The 23,772-nt window shown below is 44.3% G+C and overlaps 1 protein-coding gene and 1 pseudogene across 5 annotated transcripts in view; one reads left to right on the top strand and one right to left on the bottom strand.

Annotated features, from left to right (window-relative positions):
• Nucleotides 1–4,878: 4,878 nt before the first annotated feature.
• SP100 (SP100 nuclear antigen) overlaps nt 4,879–23,772 on the top strand; it is an 84,126-nt gene continuing 65,232 nt past the window's right edge. For 2 of the 5 annotated variants that reach the window (XM_037063562.1, XM_037063560.1), the window contains exons 1-2: nt 4,880–5,704; nt 10,724–10,881. In XM_037063562.1, the coding sequence (XP_036919457.1) occupies nt 10,850–10,881 (32 nt within the window). In that variant the 5' untranslated portion in view covers nt 4,880–5,704; nt 10,724–10,849. Of the gene's footprint in view, nt 5,705–10,723; nt 10,882–23,772 lie in introns of all 5 variants that reach the window. The other 3 variants (XM_037063563.1, XM_037063565.1, XM_037063564.1) reach the window with 2 other exon arrangements.
• Nucleotides 18,320–19,284, bottom strand: LOC118999168 (V-type proton ATPase subunit D-like; annotated as a pseudogene).

Below are 23,772 nucleotides of genomic sequence, written 5' to 3'. Positions count from 1 at the left end.
AAGCCTTTTATCCATCTTGAGCTTGTTTTTGTGTATGGCCCAAGTTGGTGGCTGAGTTTCATTTTTGGCGTGTAACTTTCCGTGTCTCCCAACACCATTTGTTGAAGAGGATATTTTTACACCATTTTATGCTGCTGACCCCTTCGTCAAATATTAGTTGACCAAATACACATAGGCTTATTTCTGGTCCCTCTATCCTGTTCCATTGATGTTTGTCTCTGTTTTTACCAGACTATTTTGATTACAGACTACTACCAGACTATTTTGAGTACAGTGGCCTTGTAATATAGTTTGATATCAGGTATTGTGGTCCTTCTTCTTTCTCAAAATTGCTGAGGCTATCTGAGGTCATTTATGTTTCCAAATAAATTTTTGAAATGTTTGTTCTATATCTGTGAAATATGTCACTGGCATTTCAATAGGGATTGCATTGAATCTATAAGTTGCTTTGGGTAGTATGGACATCCAGAAGAGAACATAGGCAGGAAAATCTCAGATATTCCACACAGCAATACTTTCACCAATATGTCCCCTAGAGCAAGGGACATAAAGGAAAGAATAAACATATGGGACTTCATCAAAATAAAAATGTTCTGCACAGCTAAAGAAAACATCAGCAAATGAAAAGGGAACCAACCACATAGGAAAACATATTTGCCAATGATACCTCAGACAAGAATTTGATCTACAAAATACACAAAGAACTCAAATGACTACATGCAAGGAAGACAAATAATCCAATTAAAAAATGTACAAAGGACCTGAACAGACACTTCTCCAAGGAAGACTTACGGAGTCCAGAGACATGTGAAAGGATGCTCAGCATCACTAGCCATCAGAGAGATGCAAATTAAAACCGCCATGAGATACCACTTCACACCTGTCGGAATGGCCATCATAAACACATCACCAAAAACCAGCTCTGGTGTTCTCTGCTTGCGCAGACTGGATGGGGCACTGTCCCCACAAAGCTTCACAAGGGCCCACATCAGAGTGAAGGGACTGCGAACAAATCATTAAAACAAAAAACAAATTTAATAATCATCTTTCAACTTTTTCCTTTAGCAAAGAACACATACGCTTTTTAGGCTTCTCGACAACAATGTATGTCTCATCATTATAGGTGGTTTGTAAAGTATTCACTCCAACTGAAATTCTAGAATAAGCCATGTTTTTCTCCAGGCATATCATTTGCTCTTTTATGTAAGTTATAAACAAGCCCACTCTAAGTAGGCATGAGTTTGTGCTCCTGTGAACACAGAAGTACAAAGTGCATCTAGCCTGGCTTGTGTCTCTCCTAACAAGTGTGTGCCTCTGATGCTCTGCACAGCAGCATCTCTCCTCCCTGGTGGGCAGGGGCTCAGGGGCACTGGACCCAGTGGCGTCTCCAGAAGGCAGAGCAGGGCTGGGCATGGGACTGTGCAGTGTGGTCTGCTGCTACCAGGGGAATGAAGAGTTCTGCTTCTAATTCATACAGGGACCCTTACCCAACCAGTCTCTGGCAGATTACAGCTAGAAACTCTGAACGATATCAAAGAACAACAGCCTGAGACTTCTGAAAAGAGAACAAAAGCTGGGGACTCTGAAGGTAGCAGCCAGAGTGAAATGTTTTCTGTTTATGATTGCCTGGCTCTGAGAGGCTGGCATGGGTTGCCTAAAGTTTGGTAGGAAGCCCATCTGATTAGCAGAGCCAGGGAAGAGACCCAGCACCATTAGGCTTTCTGGGGAGCTGGGAAAATTCCCCAAAGAGAAATCCACAGAGAAGGACCCCAGAGTCTGTGCATAAACCCTCTCCAAGTTTCTGGCACATGCCTGGGACTGGCTGAAATGAGCCTGAACTGGGGTCTGAGCAGCAGAGGAGACGGTGTGAAATTTGAAACAAGCCATGTAAACAGTGAGCTGATCCTGTTCAGATTCTTGTGAGATCCCTCAATTAAGCTGCGTAGTTAGTAAATCGGGTCGCAGCCTGGACATAGCAGTTGCTGTGTATTGGTTTAATATGGTTCAGATCCATTTGTTTATTACTGAAATGAAGTTGTTTTGATCCACCTATTTATGACAAAGACAAAAAAAAGTTACTTTGTGGTAAGAATGAAGTAAGTCATACCAGGATGCTGTCATTCTCCATCGACTGTCACTGATAAGCAGTCAGCAGTCCAGTAGCTGAGGGTCCCTTCTGAGGGGGACAAATCAGCAAGAACATGTGGAAAGGCACTCTGGCAAGGGGACACTGAGACTATTCATAATGAGAGTTTGTGAGGACTCTGAGATTTTCACTTCAGTGAGGCAATGCTTCACAATCCTAAAAACTCCCCCAAAGCCCTTGGGGTATTCTCTATGCACTCTTGGCGGAGAGTCATGATAAACAGTGCAGCGGCACTGGACCAGGACAGACGTCAGCCTGCCTACCAACACTAGAGTCTTTGTTTCCCAGCAACGTGTTCTAGCAACAGGGGGCTTTTTCTTTTGTGCTGGCAGCTAGACACGAGCTATTCGGTTAGAGGCCAGCTCCCCTGAGTGCCTCCTGATGGAAAAAGGCACGCCTCATATTAAATTGGAACTTTATTCCTTCATCTCTCCGTGCCTCAAATAGCAGGGTTGTCATTTGTTTGGACTATGTTCTTTCTTTATTTTGCTTATTGAAAGATAGTATCCTGTATGTTATTGGCTTGTGAAATTCCCACAGGAAACCTGTGTTAAATAAATTACTGGCAAAGACAGACTCAGCCTGAGGACACTTTCTGCTGTTCCCCCCAAACACAACAATAATATAGGGGCTGTACAGAACGATGTAGTTCATCGGAAACTTGTCAGACCACCAGCTGGCACTTCTGCTCAGATCAGCTGGTCTGAAGTTTTTTATCTGACATGAAACCACTTGTTCCCAATTTTCACTAAAACTAGAATTTCTGAAATGTTCAATCAAGTGTTCCCCTGAGTCCATGGTGTGAGTGACAGAGAGCCCACGCTGGTTCATACAAAGCAGTGCATTCTGTGTTTATATAGTGGTAACCTCACCCATACCTTAGCTGGGAACCAGGGTGTGAAGTGCTCAGGGACAGGGCTGGCAGCTACGCCGAGTCCCTTGTCTGACACCTTTTGTTGCATTCTGCCAGAGCCGCTGGGGGGTGGGGAGAGGTAGGTAGTACTGATACAGGGTGCAGCCGGGGGTGGGGCGGGGGGAGCAGAAAAAGGATTTGGAATGGGGTCCAGAGCTCAGAGTATCCAGGAAATATTGCAGAGACATATAAGATGTCCTCATCTCCCACCCCCAGGTATCAGTTGGGGGAAGGGGAAAATGGAGCAGGGCCATTGAGAGTTGTTTTGCATAGCAACAGTTTTGCAGCTAATCTCTGGAATGGTCATTTAACATATCTATAACCTTTAACTGGTTTCATAGATATGTTAAATAGCTGTGTTTGAGCGAGGGAGAAGTGAGTGGCTTGTACCCAAGATGTAACTGGGGGTTGATGCTCTGAGACAGTCCCTGAGTGAGAGCCATGTGGCTTTAGCAGAGTAAAGACCCCCTCTTGGCTAGGTGAGGGGGAGAGCCATGCTGTTTTTGGAAAGATGTAGACCCCTGTAGCCATTAGGAGAGAGAGCCATGCAGTTTCAACAGAGTTAAGACCCCCCTCTTGCCCAGGTGAAAAGGGAAAACCACACAGTTTTGCCAGAATGGAGATCCCTGTGGCCAAGTGAGGAAGAAAGACACGTGCTTTTGGTGGAGTGCGGACTCCTGCAGCTTTGGTATAGAAGAGGCCCACACGGCTTTGGGGCGCTCCTTTGGCCGAGTGGCCTGGAAAGCAGGAGAGACTTTGACTGGAACTTGGTACAAAGAACTCTTGCCAGTGGAAGGTGCTGCATGACTTTGGATTAATTGGAGATCCCGCCTGGACAGGCAACACAGCTCACAGTGCCAGCCAGCGACCTGAAAAATGGACATGTGCTCTTTTCCTGATTTACGGTACCCAGAGTTGGGACAGAGGGAGAAGGGAGCACTGTGTGTGTGTGTGTGTGTAGGTGTATACCCTTAAAGACTTTAAAATTTTAAGGAAGGCATTAGGCCTGAATAGCATTAAATAAACATTTTGTTTCCTTTTCACAAATCTCTGGCATTGAGAGATGTCTTTCCAATTGGCGGTGGACAGAAGAGCCCAATAGATATTAGTATACCGTCCTTGGGAGGGGCCTCTGTTTTCTGAAGCAATTTTTGGCATCCCTCGGTGGGCCAAGTATTGCCTCCCCCCTTGGACCTGTTGTTCGGTACAGTACCACATCTCATATCCTCCACCCGCAAGGGCTCAGCCACAGTTGCCTGTGTCTGGATGGGGAGGAAGGCTCAGAACCCCAGGGTCGGGAGCACAGTTCTTTGCTGTGTAAAGACACAGCCCCAGCTCCTGGCTTGTCTGCTGTCTGTGGCCACTCCTCAGGGTCTCTGAGAATGGTGACTAGGACCATGGAAGATGCACTCTGCAGGCCTATGGACATGTCTGCTCTCAGAAGTCTTGGCCAAGTCTGTCACTGCGTGCAGCCAAGAGTGTGTACAGGAGCTGGCTGGTTCTGTTGACTTTTGCCTATTCAGGAAATATGACTCCCTGGGCTCCTATTAAAATGGAGTGTTGAGCTAGAGGTTCCCCCCAAAACAGAGTAAACCCCTACTAACCTGCTTTGGGGTATGGGAGAAGCGGCACAGCAATTGGCAGATTTTGTGTAACTATGGCAACTGGGCTAGCTTCATAGTTATGTTAAAAAGCTGTGGCAGCAGGCTTGAAGCAAGGGAAGTGGGCGTGACTTTCTGAATGCACTCAGGCTTGTGATTTAGCCTGGGAGCTACTGCACATGCGTTAAGCCGTTAAACTGGGAGGCGGATCCTGGGTTTCAGCAGCTGTCTGAAAAGCAGGGGGCAGTTCGCTGTGCATCACAGGGCCACTCCTACCTGTAGTAACGATGGCAGCCGGAGAAAGGCAGAAGATACAGGGAACGGGCCGATGTTACCCGCTGTGGGAGGAGTCGGGAGTGGGGTTACGGAGGAGCTGCAGGATGAGCATTTACACTGAAGCGCAGCAGCGGTTTTCTCTCTTGGCCTTGGGAGAAGTAGTAGTGAGGGAGAAGGCGTGCTGTCCGTAGTAAGGGATTTTTGCCGTGCAGTTTGAAAGAGGGCAGTGAGAAGGGAGAAGTAAGCAAGCGGCTGTGTAGTTTATACCGAGGAAAGAGGCCATGTGGTCTGGTCTAATGAGAAAGGAAATGCTGCGGATGTGACCGTGCCTGCTCTAGCTGACTGCAGAGCTGCAAAGGGCTTCCTTGCAAGATCCTGATCTGCTACACCTACCTGGGTTTTACCTGGACTCTCAGGACTTGTACCTTTTCTGGACAATTACATGGAGGCTGGTGACAACGTGCCACACATCCTGAAGGAGACAGCTGCTGTGTGAGGATGGCAACTCTGGTACCTTCCAGAGGGACTGGGGAACCGTTTGCGCAGCCGGCTTAAGATAAGAACCTGAGGATGCCTTGCCCTGTACCCTGGTGGGGAGTATGAGAAGTGCTGGGTCTCGTGGAGAAGGAGGGCTCCGAACTGGGGTGCTCTAAGCTCTGTCAAGGTTGGACTCTAAATCAAGACCTGTTTTTGCCGGCTTTATTTGTTGGGTCGTCCAGGATGGGCTCCAGTCTGCTCGGTAACACTACATTGTACCATCGTCTGATGGTAAGTGGTGGCTCCGAGCCCAACCTGCCCAAGCACCCCAGTGGCCGAGGACACTGTCCAATATTTGGTCTGTGCAGGCACAGCTCGAGGGAATCATTATGGTCATAACAGCTCCGCCTGGAATCCAGGCTCTTGGGTATATGAGCTCCTCACTCACCATGGCTCCAGAGTCAGCAGAACGTCTCAGGGGAGGGAGTTTCATGGACTACAGATGGCATGTATACAGATGGCATGCATGCAGAGGGCAGAGAGGTCTTCTCTGTGGAAGGAAGGGTGTCATCCACTAGACAACCCACTGGTTGTTCTCAAATGGTTAGTATCTGAGGAAATGGCATCTGACCACCAGGGAACTTTCCTTCTATTCCCTTTGTGCCCCCAAATAAAATAAGATGGCAGAGTTTTCGACTTCAGTGTAATTATCTGAGAAACCAGCCCGGCCATGCTGGTTGTGGTCCTGTCTGTTAAGCTACTGTACGTGGTGACCCCAGAGGCCACCTGCGCCTGACAAGCCTCATTCCAAGGTGAGACATAAGTTGCCCAGCAGGACCTGGAGGAGCTCCAGGGTCATGTTTATGGGCACATAGGGCCACTTTATGACCTGGCCAGTCCCACATAGCTATCCTGTGCCTACTGTGCTGGGCCCCTCTGAGATGCCTGTGGGACTCCTGGGCACAGCATGTGTAACATGAGAAACACGGACATCGTGGGGGGCAGGGGAGGCGCAGGACTTGGCTCTGAGGGAGAACTCAGTTTGGGGTTTCCCCTTGGCCAGAGCTGTCATAGCTGATGGTCTAGGAAGGCCCACCTCCCCCGTTGTGCAGGACTTTGTCCTGGGCACAAATGCTCTCGGAGGGCCCAGGATGTTTCATGTCAGCTGTCTCCCAACCATCACAGTGTCCAGCAAGAGCTCTTGTGGGTAAAGTAGGCCCCACCCCTCCGCTGTCCATCACTCCAGACAATGGTCAGCAGGGGTGCCTTGGCCTTGCTAGTGTTAACCTAAAACAAAAAGGCCTTTTCAAATGACAGCCACCAAACATTTATCGAAGTCACTAAGAATAGCTATTCGGGAATCATTAATTCAGGCAGAACCCCAAATAATGTTCTGATAGGAGAGACAAGAGGTATTTATGAGAAAAAGAGGCACCATTGCATCAATAAAAGACAGGCATTTCTAGCAGTGCAGATAACATAGTGATGTTAATTCTAAACAATGTTTTGTTACAGGTTTTATTTATTTATTTTTAGAGGCGAAAGGAGGGAGAAAGAGAGAAAGAAACAGCGATATGTCTCTCATGCACCCCCTACTGGGGACCTGACCTACAACCCAGGCATGTGCCCTGACTGCAAATCAAACCAGCAACCCTTTGGTTTGCAGGCTGGCACTCAATCCACTGAGCTGCACCAGCCGGGGCTAAACGATGTGTTTAATCTTCAGTCCAGTAGTCATAATAATGCTTTATTGTTATCTTTCCAAACAGCTCACTGGGACACAAGTTTGCTTTGCTCAGTTCAAAGGTCATTCTGCCCTGCTTTTTAACACCCAAAGGTTTGAGGTTTCGGGCTTGCAAGGCAGTGCCTCTGGCCTGGAGGTTCCAGCTCTGTTCTAAAGTGACTCTGTTTACATTACTGTTTACACTAGAAATGTGCTAGGGGTGCAGAGCCCTATCAGAATCCCTCTGTGCACGTATCCCTCTGAGTCCTTCTGTGCAGGGACGATTCAACTTGTCCTTTCCCCATGGTGGCTCCTCCTTATCACATCCCACCTCCTGTCTCACAACCACTGAGTCTTCATGGAGCCGCGCTTGCCGTCTGCACTGTTTCCGTTATCTTCAGCAACCCTGAGGTCCCCAACGCGGATGCTCCGCTCGACAGAGGCACCCTCTTACAAGCCAAAGTAAGAGAAGGCCACCGCCCAATGGGGTCCTTCTGTGGGCTGAGTGGAGATGATCAGAATGAGCCACCGAGTGTACATCTTTCCTTGCTACCCATGCATCACGTGGCCATCCTAAGGTCCAGGACAGCCCAGGAAACCATTCCAGGTCATCACAATTAGTAATGGATGAAAGGTGGAGGGGGATTTGGAGCAATATTAGGAGTGAGGACTCTGCAAAGGCTTCCGTGTTAATTCAACCGCCTCCTTCCCTGGTGCATCCCTGCTCCCAGCGGTGCCCAGCCCAAGAAACATTCCTCCCCCTTCCTGAGCCCAGGGCTGACACCTACAGACCTGCTTTTTTCTTATGGTGTAAGTATGACCCGGAACTGCCTGGTCCCAGGCCTGCCAGTGATGGCAGCAGGTGCCCGTGGGGACTCCCTTATGAAACACTTAGGAGATTCCACCAAGATTTCCAGATTATTAAACGTGGGGGATGGGTAGGGCAGGGAGAGTAATGGAGTGGGGCGTGGAAATGGGGACAACTGTAATTGAACAACAATTTAAAATGTTTTAAAAACATAGTGGGCCCCATAAAAGGTCAACCTTTATTTTTCCAGTCAAGCTGTTGGACATCTAAGTCAGTAATAACTGGGTGAAACCAAGACATTCAGATTCCCATCCTCCAGGAGGCAGAGAGCCCTAATGGTGGAGGACGGTGAACACAATCCCCCAGGGAGGTGGGGGTTGGGGAGTGTCAGGTATTGGCTGGAGTCTGCATGCAGCCCACACCTTCTTTGTGGTCTCACATTTTCTCTTAAACATTTGTGTTATGCTATTCATTTCTGAAACTTGTTTAGCAATTTTAATTGCTTTAAATGGCTCACCTTGGAGTAAAATCAACATGCCCTGGGAGAGACCTCAGAATGATTGCAGCGTGTGCACCCTAGGAAGTCTGCTCCGTGGAGGAGCAGGTTTGAGCTGTCCTGTCTCCAGGAAGGTGGAGAAGGCAGGGTCACCCTGGGGCTCCCGGGGCAGACTGAAGCTCTCTGGGAAACCGAGGAGCTGCCAGGGGATAGTAGGGGCCACAATCTCAGGACCTTTCTCAATTTTGAACAGAGACTTCTCTGTCCAGGTCATAAGCTCATTTTTGTGCTCGTGAACCGCCAAATATCAAAATTATCTCAGAACCCAATCCTTACATCATTTCACCTTTATTTAGATGGAAATAATAGTGCTTCTATTGCTAATTCGCGGGGGTTTAGATAGACTGTCTTCAGAGGAAAGGGATTGTTAGTTTCAGCTTCCCTGAACAGGCAGCAAAACCCAGTTCTAAGGAGACAGTAATACCACTCTGGACCACCTAGAGGGAAGTACAGACGTGGCTGGAGCCACATTGGAGAGGAAAGGACTACCCAGCCCTCGGTAATGGGCCACTTGGGTGCTAAAACGAGAAACGTGATGGCAGTCCTTTGGTTTGTGTCTACACAATGTGTCTGGGGCTGGATGGTCATGGGAGAGAGGCATGAGGTGGTTTCAGAGGGCACGGGGAGTGGGATGCTGTCCAGCAGCATCTCACCAGGCAAATCAGTCCTCGTTCTTTTGTGCATGCAGATGCCAGTCACTAACCTCCCCTGAAGTGAAGACCAGGGTTCCCAATGAAGGTATGAGAGTGATGGTAGCAATTCTGGGCTGGAACCAGCCATGAGGCCCTGGGCCAGCTCTTTCCTCGGGCTGCGCAAGGACTGTAGGCTTCCTCAGGGTGTTTCTCATGGATGGCCTCTAGACCCTTGAATGTGACCCAAGTAGACTTTTGTGTTCCCCAATGGTCCCCTTCTCTTTCTCGCCCCCTATAACCCTCACGTCTTAACCTATTCTTTCTCCTCTTCCCACCCCTTTCCAAGGACTCAATGCCTTCTCTATAGAAATCATCACCTCTCATCTCCAATAATCCCCCCAATTCTTACAAACTTTGTAGGAAGACTCGGGAGTCCACCGATGTACCACTGCTAAGCCAAGTCACTAAGGTTCTACTAAGTAGGAGAAGGGGGTTCCACCTCACCCCAGCCCCCCAAAAGTAAAATATTATCACCAAGTGCCATGAAGACTATACAGCTGTGTAATCGCAGGGGGTATGACTGCCATCCTCTTTACTCCTCTGGGGCACAAAAGAGGAGAACTCAAGAAGCAAGACATACCAATCCAAGTGCTTAACCCCTGTAAGGTGTTGGTGGGCCCCAAAACACTTGTCTTTCCACAGCCGGAGTTCCAAACCAACTAACAGACAAAAAGTTGAGACAAATGGGAATCAGAATACCAGCTTTCATCCTGATAAAAGCTGAATCAGAAAACATGGTTCAGATGTGTGCCCCCCCCAAAATTCCTAAACCTGCCCTCCAGAACTGGACTTAGCCACAAGACCTCATGCTCCTCCAATCAACCACACACACACACACACGCACACACACACACACACACACACAGAGTCTTCTCTCCCTGTGCACTTGGCCTTGGAGGAGCACAGAGCCCAGGCCTCTCTAGCAAGATGAGGCCCAGGGAACAGACTCACCTTTCACAGAACTCCCAGCCTGAATGTCCCCACAAGAACAGAGGGCAGGGATACCAGGAGCCCTGCTGGTTGATGGGCCACCTCCTAGAAGGGGACATTGGTGCAGGGCCTGAGTGTTTCCTCTTGGGGCCCAGGTGCCCCTCCCTCTTCATTCCTGCATCCATAGAGGTGCCTCTGGGCTTCATCCTCTACCCAGTGGTTGCTGTTGCTGCTGCAGCTTCCTCCTGCCTGTGAATCCTCAGGTCCCCTCCTTAGTCACTGCTTCTCCTGCTTTCCAGGTTTTCAGCTCCTCCTGTAACTCGGGCTACTTCCTTGTTTTTTGGTGTCTGCACAAACAGGGGGACTTCTGGGGGCTGGTCCTCCTCATTGCTGGGTGTCCCCCACCCCCGGCCCTCCGAGTCCTGACTATCCCTCTTTGTCCTCCATGGAGGGAACACCAAACACCTTACAGGGGTTAAGCACTTTCCTGCTGCCACATGTCCTGATGGCTGAAAACCAAGTCTGGCTGCTGGAGGAGGGAGACATGTCTGACAACACTCGGAAAGTTACTTTCACTTCCATTTTCCCCTTTTGGGTGGAGCCCTGTCTGGGTGAGCCCGTTACACACTTCCTGCTCATGGCTGCTCAGCCACACTGAAACCAGGCTGGGAACACAGGAGGGATCAAAGACCAGGCTCCAGGCCCAGGCAGGGCCCAGGGCAGGATCATGGCCAGTGGGGGCAGCAACCTCTGTACCAGGTCAGTGTCTTTCTCCCTTTAACTTTCGCTCCGTCTGTGCCACTGCTTTAGTGTCCGTCATTAGACTCTCATCTAACCACTGACCTTAGCCCTGGTTTACAAGAACACCCACGTGCAGTGTAATGAAATGCAGAAATATATGATGAGGAAATTGGATCTTTCACCTGCAGAGGGACGGCTACTTGTGTGAGCGCAGCTGCCGCAGCCCTGCTGCTCAGCCGATTGCTCATCTGGACTCAGTTGTGCTTCTTAATGTTTTGAGGCAGCAATTGGTTATTTTCTCATAACTTTTGAATCCTCTTGTTTACCTCAGGCCCCCTCCACCTTCACCTAAGTCATTTCAAAGAGGGTACATTAGAAATTATAAAATTCAGGGTAAACATATGGCTTATTTTCAAACAGTGGGTGCCTTGGTCTCCTACCTGACCTGGGGACAGGTCAGCACTGGGCCTATTCTCGTTTCTGTTTGGGGGTCTGGGTTCTTCCTCCAGGGGTCTTGATCTAAAGAAAGTAGGGGGACCAAGCCACCCAAAACCAGAGCAATCCAAGTGTTTCCATTTGTACTTTGATTTTCTACTCTGAAGTGGCTTATACTTCTGACCAGGAAAAGGCCAGAGATCTTATCTTTTTTCCAGTAATGGGTCAGAAATGTTTACTTTTTTAATACAAAAGAATTACATTTTACATCCTTTCTCCTAAAGTTTCCAGCGGCGTGTTGGTATGAAGAGGGAACAAGGGCCACCCCATACCCTGCGGCCCTCGGTCCTGGTCCTGTAGACTGCTGTGGGCACAGCCCTCCTTACCTTTTTCTGTATATTTATACATGTAACTTATTTTCCTAGATACACACTTTGTGTCTTGCTTTTTAACAACTGGAATTATATTGTAGATGCCATTTTGCATTTGCACTTATTTGAACAGCGAATATATGAGAGATCTTTTCGCTTTAATAAACGTATCCATCTCCCTCATTCTTTTTAACAGCCGCGTACTACTCCATGGAATCAATATACCATAATTTTTTAAACCATTCTCTTTCATTAACAGATGCTTAGGTCATTTATATAGTTTTCTCTTTTTTGCATATATATGTGAATTTGTCTTGTGTCAATAACCAAAAAAAATCATATTGTTGAGGCAAAGAACACTAATACTTATTTATAGATTCTGCCAAGCTGCCTTTCTAAGTAGCTGAACCAATATATTCTCTTAACAAGAGTGAATCAGATGAAATCACTTCCCTTTCTGTAAAGGTGCTAGATAAACAGATTTAATTACTTTACATTCTCTGATTACACCGGGATTGAACAGGTTTTTGTGTCCATTATCCATCTAAATTGCCTCTTCTGTGAATTATTGGTTTATTTTTAGCCAGTATTATCAGTTGCTGTGATTATCCTACCTTTGATGATATAGGAGAGTCGACTAAATATTCTGAAAGTTATAAATAGAGTTTCCTTTTCTTAAATTTTGTTTGTGGTGACTTCTATCTTATGAAAGCTTTCAAATGTAGAGTGAAAACTTACAGTATTGATTTTATAAGATAGGTGCACCCTGTGTATTACAAGTAAATAAAAGCAATGCTGAAAGTTACTGGCGAATTCCATGCACTCTGTCTTTAACCAGAGTTCTTGTGTTCCAAAGGTGGCAGGCTCAATTCTACTTTTCCTTCAGGGAAGGCTTCTTATCTAGTGTCTTCAAAAACATATTCTTTTTAAATTGGGGGCAAAACTCTTCTTCCATCGGAAGGCTCAATTTATTTTGCCTTCACAGATTTATCTGGCCCTAATAAATCATCTCTAGCTTTTTACTTTCTGTTCATGATGGTTGTCTCAAACCTTTCTTCTATGAAAATTATGTAATTTTTAGTAGTTTTTTGGTTTCTTGTTCATTTTTTATAAAGTTGATTGTGCTTATTTTTGAAGGGGGGGGGTGTCTTAATTTCCTTCCACAGCTCTACAAACTCAACTTTAAACCACGTTTTGTTAGCAAATCAGCCCATCTGCTCACTGTTGCTTTATTTATGTAGGTGTTTCCGTGACATTAAGTGCTTTGGGAACGTCTTCCTCATCCCCTGGGTTTTTCCAGCAGGTTGAAAACCTGCCTGTGGGTTGGTGTCTGTGTTCCTTCACTCTCTCCTGCCTGCGGTGGTGTGCAGCCCGCCTCACTCATGCTTGACCTTTGCACCTTTGCAATTTATTTTTTGGATTGTAATGAATTGATGAATAAATCAGAAGAGAATTGACATCTTTATAATATTGTGTCTTCTCCCTTATTCATATGGTATATGTGTACTATTAATTAGATATTTTCAGATAAAATTTCTATTTTTTCCTCATTCACCGTCCTCATCTGGGTGAATTCTTTTTTACATTTCCTGTTTTGTCTGAGACTGGATTTCTTGGCATCCAGGGTACAGTTTGAAGGACGTACCACTTTTCTTGCCAGTTTCTCTGAGGCGCCATGTTTAGGTAACCACACTTCTGGCCCCTGTTCTGCTCTGCTGCCCTTTCATTACCCAAGGCCACGTGTGCGGAGTCTGCTCTGTGCTCTCTCTCCCTGCCTCTGGCCTACAAGAGTCTCTCCTTGTGCCGCGCTCACTGTCATGGTGACGGCAGGTTCATAGGAACATTGACACCTGGCAGAGTGCATCTTCCATCTCTCCTTCTTCCAAGTGCCCTGGCCCTTTCCATGTCCAAACCAGCTTGTCAAAATCCTGCTGGAATTTATTTTTTGGATTGTAATGAATCGATAAATAAATCAGAAGAGAATTGACATCTTTAAAATATTGTGTCTTCTCTCTTATTCATATGGTATATGTATACTATTAATTAGATATTTTCAGATAAAATTTCTATTTTTTCCTAGAAGTCATATGCTTCTGCTAGATTAATTCATGGATACTTGATATCATGATACTATTAGGCTGTTAAATCTACATAATTTAAAATGAACTTTCTAGCTGCTTCTAGCTATACAGATATAAAAATAAATTAAAACTTTGCCAAATTCTTTTTAATTCTGGTGACATATGGATATATATATATATATATATTAATTTACATAATATATTCATAATGACAGTTTTTTCTACAAATCTAATCCCTACACTTATTATTTCTTTTTCTGGCCTGATTATTTTGGCCAGAATTCCCAGTATTATGGTGAATACAAGTAATGATAGTAATCATCTGTATCTTAAGCTTAATCCCGAGGAGAAAGCTTTCCTCATTGTACAATTATAGAAGCTATTTGCAGTAGGTTTTCTTTTTTAATAGAAAACCTTATACAGATTAAAGAAGTTTTTATAGTTGACATCTGATATTTTCAATGTATGAGGTGTTCCTGTTCCTGTTTTCTACTTTTTGTGCTGTCCTCACTTACAAAGATTTTTTAAAATGAACTACTGTTTTTACATTCACAGAAAAATTGCAAAGATACTACACAAGTCTTTGTATAATGCGCATCCAATTTCATTTTCTGTGATGTTAACCTTTTACACCACTGTGATACATTTTCCGAAACCGAAAAACCAACATTGTTACATCAGTGCCAATTAAACCACAGACTTTTTTGTTTGTTTGTTCTAATTGTAATTTTTTAAATGTTTTAATTACCCCCTAACTAATGTGGCTCAGTTGGTTGGGCATTGTGTACAAGAGGCAACCAGTCAATACTTCTCTTTCACATCAATGTTTCTCTCCCTTGTTTTCTCTCCCCCTTCCTTTTTCTCTAAAAATAAATGAGTGAATGTTTTAAATTTTTTTAATTACAGTTTACATTCAATATCATTTTATATTAGCTTCAGGTATACAGCATAGTGATTAGACAACCATATATTTTACAAAGTATTCCCCCTAATGTTTCCAGTACCCAACTGGCACCATGCATAGTTATTACAATATTATTGACTATGTTTCTTACACTGTACTTTACATCCCCATGACTATTTTGTAGCTACCAGTCTGTACTTCTTAATCCCTCCACCTGTTCCATTCAGACCCCCATCACCCCTCCTCTCTGGCAACCTCAGCCTATTCTCTATATCTGTGAATCAGTTTCTGTTTTATTTTTCTTTAGATTCCATAGATAAGTAAAGTCCTGTGGTATTTGTCTTTGTCCGACTGACTTATTTCTCTTAACGTACCTTCCAGGTCCATGCTTTCACAGATGGCAAGACTTCATTCTTTGTCATGGCCAAGTGATACTCCATTGTGTACATGTACCACAGTTGTTTCATCTACTCGTCTACTGATGGATACTTGGGTTGCTTCCACATCTTGGCTATTGTAAATTATGCTGCAATGAGCATAGGGGTGCATATATTCTTCCGAATTACTGTTTTGGGTTCAGTTATATACCTAGAAGTAGAATCATTGGGTCATGGGATAGTTCCATTTTTAATTTTTTTACAAAACTCCATACCATTTTCCACCCTGACTGCATCAGTCTGCATTCCCACCAAAAGTGCATGAGCGTTTCCTTTTCTCCACATCTTTGCCAATACTTGTTTGTCCATTTATTCATGATAGTCATTCTGACAGGTGGGAGGTGATATTTCACTGTAAACCACAGACATTTTAAATTTCACCCATTCTTCCACCGAAGTCCTTATTCTGCATGAGGATTCCCTCTGAGGTACCACGCTGCCTGCAGCCATCTTGTCACCTATTCTATCTGATCTGTAACAGCTTCCCAGCCTTTCCTTGTTTGTCATGACCTCGATAATTTGAAAATACTGGTCAGGCATTTTGTAGAATGTCTTCCAACTTAGGTCCATGCTTATGTTTTTCTCATCATTAGACTGGAGTAATGGGTTTTATTAAAAAATCTCCGAGGAGAAGTGCCCTTCTTGACATGTCACGTCAGGGGAAACATCAGCCCGACTCATCCCCTGGGCTGTCACCCTTGAGTATTGAGTTAAAGTGGTGCATGCAGGTGTCTCCACTGTACAATGGCTGGTTTTCCCTTTCCACACTCTGTTCCCAGAGGTTATGTTGCTTATATTGTGCTGGGGTTTTTTTATTCCATATTGATTGCATTTGAAAAAAATTACCTGTGAGCGAGATTGAAGCTTGCAGTGAAACTTAGGCTTTTAGAAAGGACTTCTGTTTGCCACATGCAGGTCCCTGAGGGCACAACCCACCCACCTGAGAACACTTTCACACAAGGCTGGGATTTGAGAGTGGGTTCCTGGGTATGCAGAGCTGGGTAAGGCCAGAGCTGTCCTCTCTCCTTTATTCTCGAGGTGAAGATGGGACTGATGGGTAGAATCTGGACTCCCCATTAGCCTCTCCACACCTTGTAGACTCTAGACTTCATTTCTGTTCCTGTCACACGTTAATGTTGTCAAACCTGAGGATCTGGCTTTCTGGGATCAGCAAATGCCCTGAAGTCAAAAGTAGCTTCTGTGTTCCCCTAACCCCTAGTTTTTCCTTCCCCTTCACTTTTCCATGATAAATTCTTACAGTGTGTTCACCTCTTCCATGATTAGTAACATTTAAATGCTTTTTCAAACTTTTCAGTTTCTTCAACAGAAAGCTATTGCACATGATAGTTGAAGGGTATTGAGAATTTTTTTCATCCTGCCTCATGACACCAGAAATTTATGGCCATTGATTGGTTGAATGATTGATTGTCACCTTTCAAAGTTATGCCTTGATGTCTGGTTGTGACTCATGAAGTTTTTTCCTGATCCTGGTATTTTTCTCTTAGCAATTATACTGCCATGAGTCCAGATTTTATTGCTTTTTAAATGGTTTTGTTGTTTTTGTTTTGCAATTATCTCACTGGGGTTTTCAGAGTTTCTTGAATTAGTGGCTTGATGTTTTTATTCATTTTGGAAAATTCTTAGCCATTTCCTCTTCAAACATTTTTTCTGCCCTTCCCAAATGAGATCCTTTAGCTGTTTCTCACATATTTCTTACATGCTTTTCTGGATATTTCTATCTTTTTAATTTCCATGCTTTATTGGATATCCACTATTGATCTGTGTCTTATTTGCCAATTCACTAATTGTATCTTTTTTTCTGTATCCAGTCTTCTGCTAAATCCTTTCACTGATTTTAATTTAAGAAACTATTTTTTATGTCTAAAATATTCATCATATGTGGGTTCCAATTCTCTGGTGGAATTGTTTAATTTTCTTTATTTACTCTCTATACATTCTCTTGTGCATTTTAATCATAGTTTTTGTGTGTGTGCTAACTCCAATCTATGGACCATCTGCTTCCATTACCTTTTTTCCCTTGGTTTTGACCTATAGTTCTGCCTTTTGACACAGACACACACACACACACACACACACACACATATATATAACTTTCAATTGAATGAGAGACAGTGTGTACACAAGACACAGAGCCTCCAGGTGTTATCTTCCTCAAGCGAGTGCCCCCCCACCCCTTCCCCTGCTGTTCAGGTAAAGTAATGAAGTGGATTACCTGAAGTAAATCAGGGCATGAACAAATGGGTTTGAGTTTTCAATAAGATTTAGTATACCCCTGGTGTGCCCTGATCCCCGGTGCGGACATCCAGGGCTTTCCACACTGAGAGACTGCATTCAAGCTTTCCCCTTTTCCAAGGCTTTGTCATGTCTTTGGCTTCTTGCTTCATGCAGCTTTAAAACTGAGAAAAGTTCTTAAGGAGAAAGCCAACCAAGTTTTTTTATTCCTTTGAAGTCTTTAATTTTGTCCTCCAACCATATGTGACATCAAACCTTTTTTTTAAAGATTTTATTTATTTATCTTTAGAGGGGAAGGGAAGGAGAGAGGGAGAGAAATATCGATGTATGGTTGCCTCTCGTGAGTCCCCTGCTGGGAACTGGCCTGCAACCCAGGCATGTGCCCTGACTGGGAATCAAACCATGATCGTCTGGTTCGCAGGCCTGCGCTCAATCCACTGAGCTACACCAGCCAGGGCAATAACCTTCTGTTACTTCCTTGTCCTCTGGCCACAGTGTTCTATCCTCCACCAAGTCCAGATTCTCAGCAGCTAGCTGTGTCCAGAATTGACATGTGCTCTCAGGACCAAAGGGGCTGCAGATCTTGTAGCCAGATCACTACTTCCTTCAAGGCTTTCAACTTTCTCCCTTTAGGTTCTCTGGACCTCATCATACATTAATTGTCATTGCCTTTTTGCATGGTGGGCCTGCAGGTACTTCTGCTCTGCTTTCAGAGATTTTGGACATAGTTCCTCCAGCCTCCTGATCTGAACAACTTTACCCAATATCTTGGGAGGGGGGACTGTAATACAGATGTAAATGGAGTAGGGTGACTTTTCTGCAGAAAAAATTCTACAAGTTCCTGGGAAGGTTCTCTAAATCTCATCTGTGATAAGTTGTTGCTAAATTAGGATTCGTCAAAGGTAATCCCATAAATGGACACCCAGGGAAATTTTACTACCAGTGAAATTCTTAGGCCAAAAAATAAACAGACAACCCAAACTTACATACTGTGACCTAAAATGGTGCCATATTAGGGCTTCTGAAAGAACCAGAGCAAGAAAGAGTATTCATACAGAAGACCCTCCTCCTTCTCTTCAGCCAGGAGATTGGCAGGCTCCATCACCTCTCCAGCTGCCTTCCATTGCTCCAGGTTTCTTCTCAGACTTTTCCTTGAGGATCTTTTTGTTCTCCTGTATTTTCTTTAACTTGTATAACTCTTCTCACTCTCATCTAGCTCTGTGCTGATACAAGTGAGGGTATGTTCAATCCAGGAAATGATGACACATTCAATGGCACTGACACACCTGTTGGTTATTTTACTAGCTTCATCCCAAGTCACAAAGGAAGTCTGCAGTGACGCTAGTTCCACCAGCAGTTCCACTAATTTGGTGTAATTTCTCTTTAATTTAGTCCATTGTTATTTACCTCTGGCTAAATTGGTCCGTTCATAATGATCAGTTCTCTCATGGTCAAATACTGGCAAAGTAAGCCCCCCCCCCCCCCGCTACATAATCTTTCTTCACACAAATCTTCACTTGGGCTTTATTTACATCCTGGCGGTGCTGAAGTCCCTTGCTGTGAACTTGGCCTCAGCAAGTGAAAAGGCAGCTTCTCTCTTCACTTCACCCACAACATTTTAGTCTCTATGACCTTTTTTAGGATCTGTGGGAATTGAAGAGTGAAGATGTCAGATTTTTCTTCAGTGGGTTTTGACCTGTCTATGCTCCTTTTCTCGAGCCCTCATGAAGGTCGGCCCTGAGTGAGGGAAAGGTTTCAACTCGGTCTTTCTGACCTTCTGACAACAGCTATTCATCCAGTGTCCCCGCTGTGGCTGCCACAGAAACAGCCACAGTGTCTTCCTCTATGGGAGTTAGCTGGTTATTCTGATGAATTATTTGATAAATCAATTATATAGGTTAATCTTTAGCCTAGTCTACTTTTCCACCTTGCTCAGACATTACATACAAAAACTGTATGTACTCCAGGTTGCCAGTGTTATCCTCTTATGTATTTTTAAGAATGTCTTTTATATGCTCAGAATTCTAACCATATTCTCCTATATGTTAATATAATACTTTATTCATTTATTTTCAAATATTTTCCAACACTATGTGCTCAGTCCTTAGTTAGGTACCAGAATATAACGGTGAGACAAATGAACCAAACAGAAGAATAAATAAATACACGACAATGGCAGAAAGTGGTAAGCCTAGGCAAAGAAAGCCCTATGGGGTCCATGGACAGAGTGCAATGAGAGTGAGTGCTGTTTTAGACAGGATGCCCTGGGAGGGCTTTCCAAGAGGCTATTGCTTGATGAGAGTCCTGAAGCAATTGAGGAAAAGCACAAATTCTTGAAGAAATGTGCTCAGCAGAGAGCACAGCCAATGAAAGGGCAGGAAAAGAAACTGTTTAGAAAGTCCGAAGAAAGCAAGGAGGTTAGGGTGCCCCAGGGCAGTGATCTAGAGGAGAGACAGTAGGAAAGGAGGCTGGAGATTCAGGTCATGTGTTTTCTTATAGATTATGATCAAGACTTTAGATGGCATTCAAAATAAAGTAGGGAGAACTTGGACGGTTTTCAGTAGAGTGAAATGACCTGTTACTGGTTTTCAAATATCTCTTCTGCGTATTTGGTGTTTGGAGAATAGTGGCAGTGTGGCAAAGGCGAAAGAGGGAGACCAGTTAGCAGCTGTCATAATGGCGGAGGCAAGAGATGGTGGTGACGGGGACCAGGCTGCTGCAGTGGACATACAGGACAGGGGTGGGATACTGGGTACAGGTCTATGGTGGGACCAAGGACAGTTGAATGTGAAATAAATGCTTGTTGTGAGAGAGAACGCATCATAGAAGACTCCAAAAATTTTAATCAAAGAAACTGATGGATAAAGTTTTCATTTGCCTAGATAGAAATATGGGGTGGTGATTAAATGGCCTGGACCCTGGTGCTTCATTCTGTCCTTTAATAGTGATGTGACCTGGGGAAAATTCCTTAATATCCCCATGCCTCAATTTCTTCATCTGTAACATGGATCATAAGAGCACATACCCCACAAGTGCTGACAGAATTTACTGAGTTATGTAATTGCTTGGAATAGTGCTTAGCATTTAGTAAGTGTTATGTGTATGTATTAAATCCTATATTTGGAAAAATTGAAGAATGAGACCTTTCCAAGAGGTGATTTAAAGGTCAGTGAGCCCTGGCTGGCGTAGCTCAGTGGATTGAGCGCGGGCCTGCGAACCAGACGATCGCGGTTCGATTCCCAGTCAGGGCACATGCCTGGGTTGCAAACCGGTTCCTTGCAGGCCAGCTACCAGCAGGGGATGCACAAAAGGCAACCATACATTGATGTTTCTCTCCCTCTCTCCTTCCCCTCTAAAAATAAATAAATAAAACCTTTAAAAAAAAAAAAGGTCAGTGACAGGTTCTTACCTGGCCAAGTGTGAAAGACCTGCCAGGGTCATCCAAGTGGAGATGGTTGAATATACACCTGGTATCCAGGGAAGGGATGTAAAGTAGAGAGTCCATTGGAAATTGCCCATGTGCGGCTGGTATTCAAAGCCATGGGGCTCAATGAGATTACACAGGGAAGGAGCACAGGTGGAGAAGAGGTTAGAGGTTGGCCTGAGCCAGTCCAATATGTTAGGGAAAAGAAGAGGAGTCACCAAGGTGGCAAGAAATCCCCTTATTAATGAATCTAATATTTTATCTCTATTACTGAGGATGACAATTTTTTTAATTCCACCTTGGAATTAATTTCTTCCAAGGTTCCTTTAAGAATGAATTTTTCCCCAGCTCCTGACCCATTTTTTGTTTGTTCTCAAAGATTCCAGCAGGCATCCACTGGGTGTCCATCCACATTTAGGAGTGAGACTTGAACAACCAGTTAGGGCTCTGTGTAATGAATGGATCCTCTAAAAAACTGGTGAGCCTCATTATGCCAGTTTTCGCTTTTCACCTCCTAACCTGTCTTCTGAACTAATGGTGCTTCTGATTCCTGAACCCTTTCACTTGCCTCTTGCTACTTTTCCCCTGTATAAGTAATTATATTTTAATATGCACTTAAAATGTATATTTTATACATTTTTATAAGTGTATTGAGTTATAATTGAAATACAAAATTTGTACATATTTAATGTATATGTCTTCATCTTCATGGATTTGGGTACATCATGCATTCATGATGCCATGACCACAACCAAGGAACTACATATATCCATCATCTCCAAAAACTTTTTCATGTTTGTTGACTATGGGTACTATGTTTTACAGTAGACCTTCAGAACTTATTTCATAACCCAAACTTTACATCCACTGAAAAACTATTTCCCATCTCCCTTTCCTCTATTCATGACAACCACCACTTCATTCTCTGCTTCTGTGACTTGACTGTTTCAGACATCTTGTGTAAGTGGAATCATGGAATATATATATGTCTTTCTGAGACTGCTTTACTTCACTGAGCATAATATTCTCTAGTTCAGCCCTGGCTGGTGTGACTCAGTGGATTAAGCGCCGGCCTGCAAACCAAAGGGTTGCTGGTTCGATTCTCAGTCTAGGGCACAATTCCTTGGTTGCAAGCCAGGTCCCCAATGTGGGGCATGTGAGAGGCAACCACCCACTGATGTTTCTCTCCCTCTCTTTCTCCCTCCCTTTCCCTCTGTCTAGAAATAAATAAATAAAGTCTTTTAAAAATATTCTCTAGTTCATCCATGTTGTTGCAAATGGGAGGATTGCCTTATTTTTTAATATATTTTATTGATTATGCTTTTACAATTGTCCCATTTTCCCCCCTTCACTCCTCTTCACCCTGCACACCCCCTTCCACCCACATTCCCCGCTTCAGCTCATGTCCATTTGTCATACATATAAGTTCTTCGGCTTCTATATCTCCCATACTATTCTTAACCTCCCCCTGTCTATTTTCTACCTACCATCTATGCTACTTATTCTCTGTACCTTCTCCCCCCTCCCTCCCCCTTCTACTCCCCTGTTGATATCCCTCCATGTGATTTTCATTTCTGTGGTTCTGTTCCTGTTCTAGTTGTTTGCTTAGTTTGCTTGTGTTTTTGTCTTAGGTATGGTTGTTAATAACTGTGAGTTTGCTGTCATTTTACTATCTGTATTTTTATCTTCTTTTTCTTATTTAAATTCCTTTAACATTTCATATAAGGGCTTGGTAATGATGAACTCCTTGAACTTGACCTTATCTGAGAAGCACTTTATCTATTCTTCCATTCTGAGTGAAAGCTTTTCTGGATAGAGCAATCTTGGATGTAGGTCCTTGTTTTTCATGACTTGGATGACTTCTTTCCAAGTCCCTTCTTACCTGTAAGGTCTCTTTTGAGAAATCAGCTGACAGTCTGATGGGAACTCCTTTGTTCGGTAACTGTCTCCTTATCTCTTGCTGCTTCTAGGATTCTCTCCTTCATTTTAATCTTGGATAATGTAATTATGATGTGCCTTGGTGTGTTCCTTCTTGGGGCCAACTTCTTTGGACTCTCTGAGCTTCCTGGGCTTCCTGGAAGTCTATTGCCTTTGCTAGATTGGGGAAGTTCTCCTTTATTATTTGTTCAAATAAGTTTTCCACTTGTTGCTCTTCCTCTTCCCCTCTGGTACCCCTATAATTCAGATGTTGGATTGTTTAAAGATGTCCTAGAGGTTCCTAAGCCTCTCCTCGTTTTTTTGAATTCTTATTTCTTCATTTTCTTCTGATTGGATGTTTCTTTCTTCCTTCTGGTCCACTCCATTGATCTGAGTCCCAGTTTCCTTCCCATCACTATTGATTCCCTGTACATTTCCCTTTATCTCACTTAGCATAGCCTTCATTTTTTCATCTAATCTGTGACCAAATTCAACCAATTCTGTGAGCATCCTGATTAGCAGCGTTTTGAACTGTGCATCTAGTAGGTTGGCTACCTCTTCATCACTTAGTTGCATTTTTTCTGGAGCTTTGATCTGTTCTTTTTGGGGGCCATTTTTTTTGTCTTGATGCACCTGTTATGTAGTGAGGGGTGGAGCCTTAGGTGTTCACCAGGGTGGGGCAACCCACATTCCTGGGTTGTGATACTATATGTGGGGAAGGGGTCTGAGTAGGAACAATGGTGCTTGCTCTGCTCTCTGCCGATTTCAGTCATTTCCCACAAGCAAACTGGGCCCTTCTGGTGCTGATTCCCAGGTGGGTGGGTTTGTGTAAGTTCTATAACTCTGTGGATCTCTCCAACAATCCTCCTGTGAAGCTGGAGTTTCTCCTGCTGGTGCCTCAACCCCCACAAGTGTTTTCAATTGGTGGTTTGAGGCTTTATTTCCTCGAGCTGGGACCCTGGGTAGTGGGGTCTGTCCCGCTACCCAGTTTCACCTGGTTTATCTGGGTGTGAATGTGGAACCACAGGGTCTGCCAGCCGCTTTGTGTACTGCACCACCTTCCACAATCTGCAGCCCCGCTGGGTCT

This window comes from Sturnira hondurensis, unplaced genomic scaffold (genome assembly GCF_014824575.4).
Source record: "Sturnira hondurensis isolate 20B ecotype Veracruz unplaced genomic scaffold, ASM1482457v3 Scaffold0014615, whole genome shotgun sequence".
Taxonomy (NCBI): Eukaryota; Metazoa; Chordata; class Mammalia; order Chiroptera; family Phyllostomidae; genus Sturnira; species Sturnira hondurensis.
This window is presented reverse-complemented; position numbering and strand designations above follow the sequence as displayed.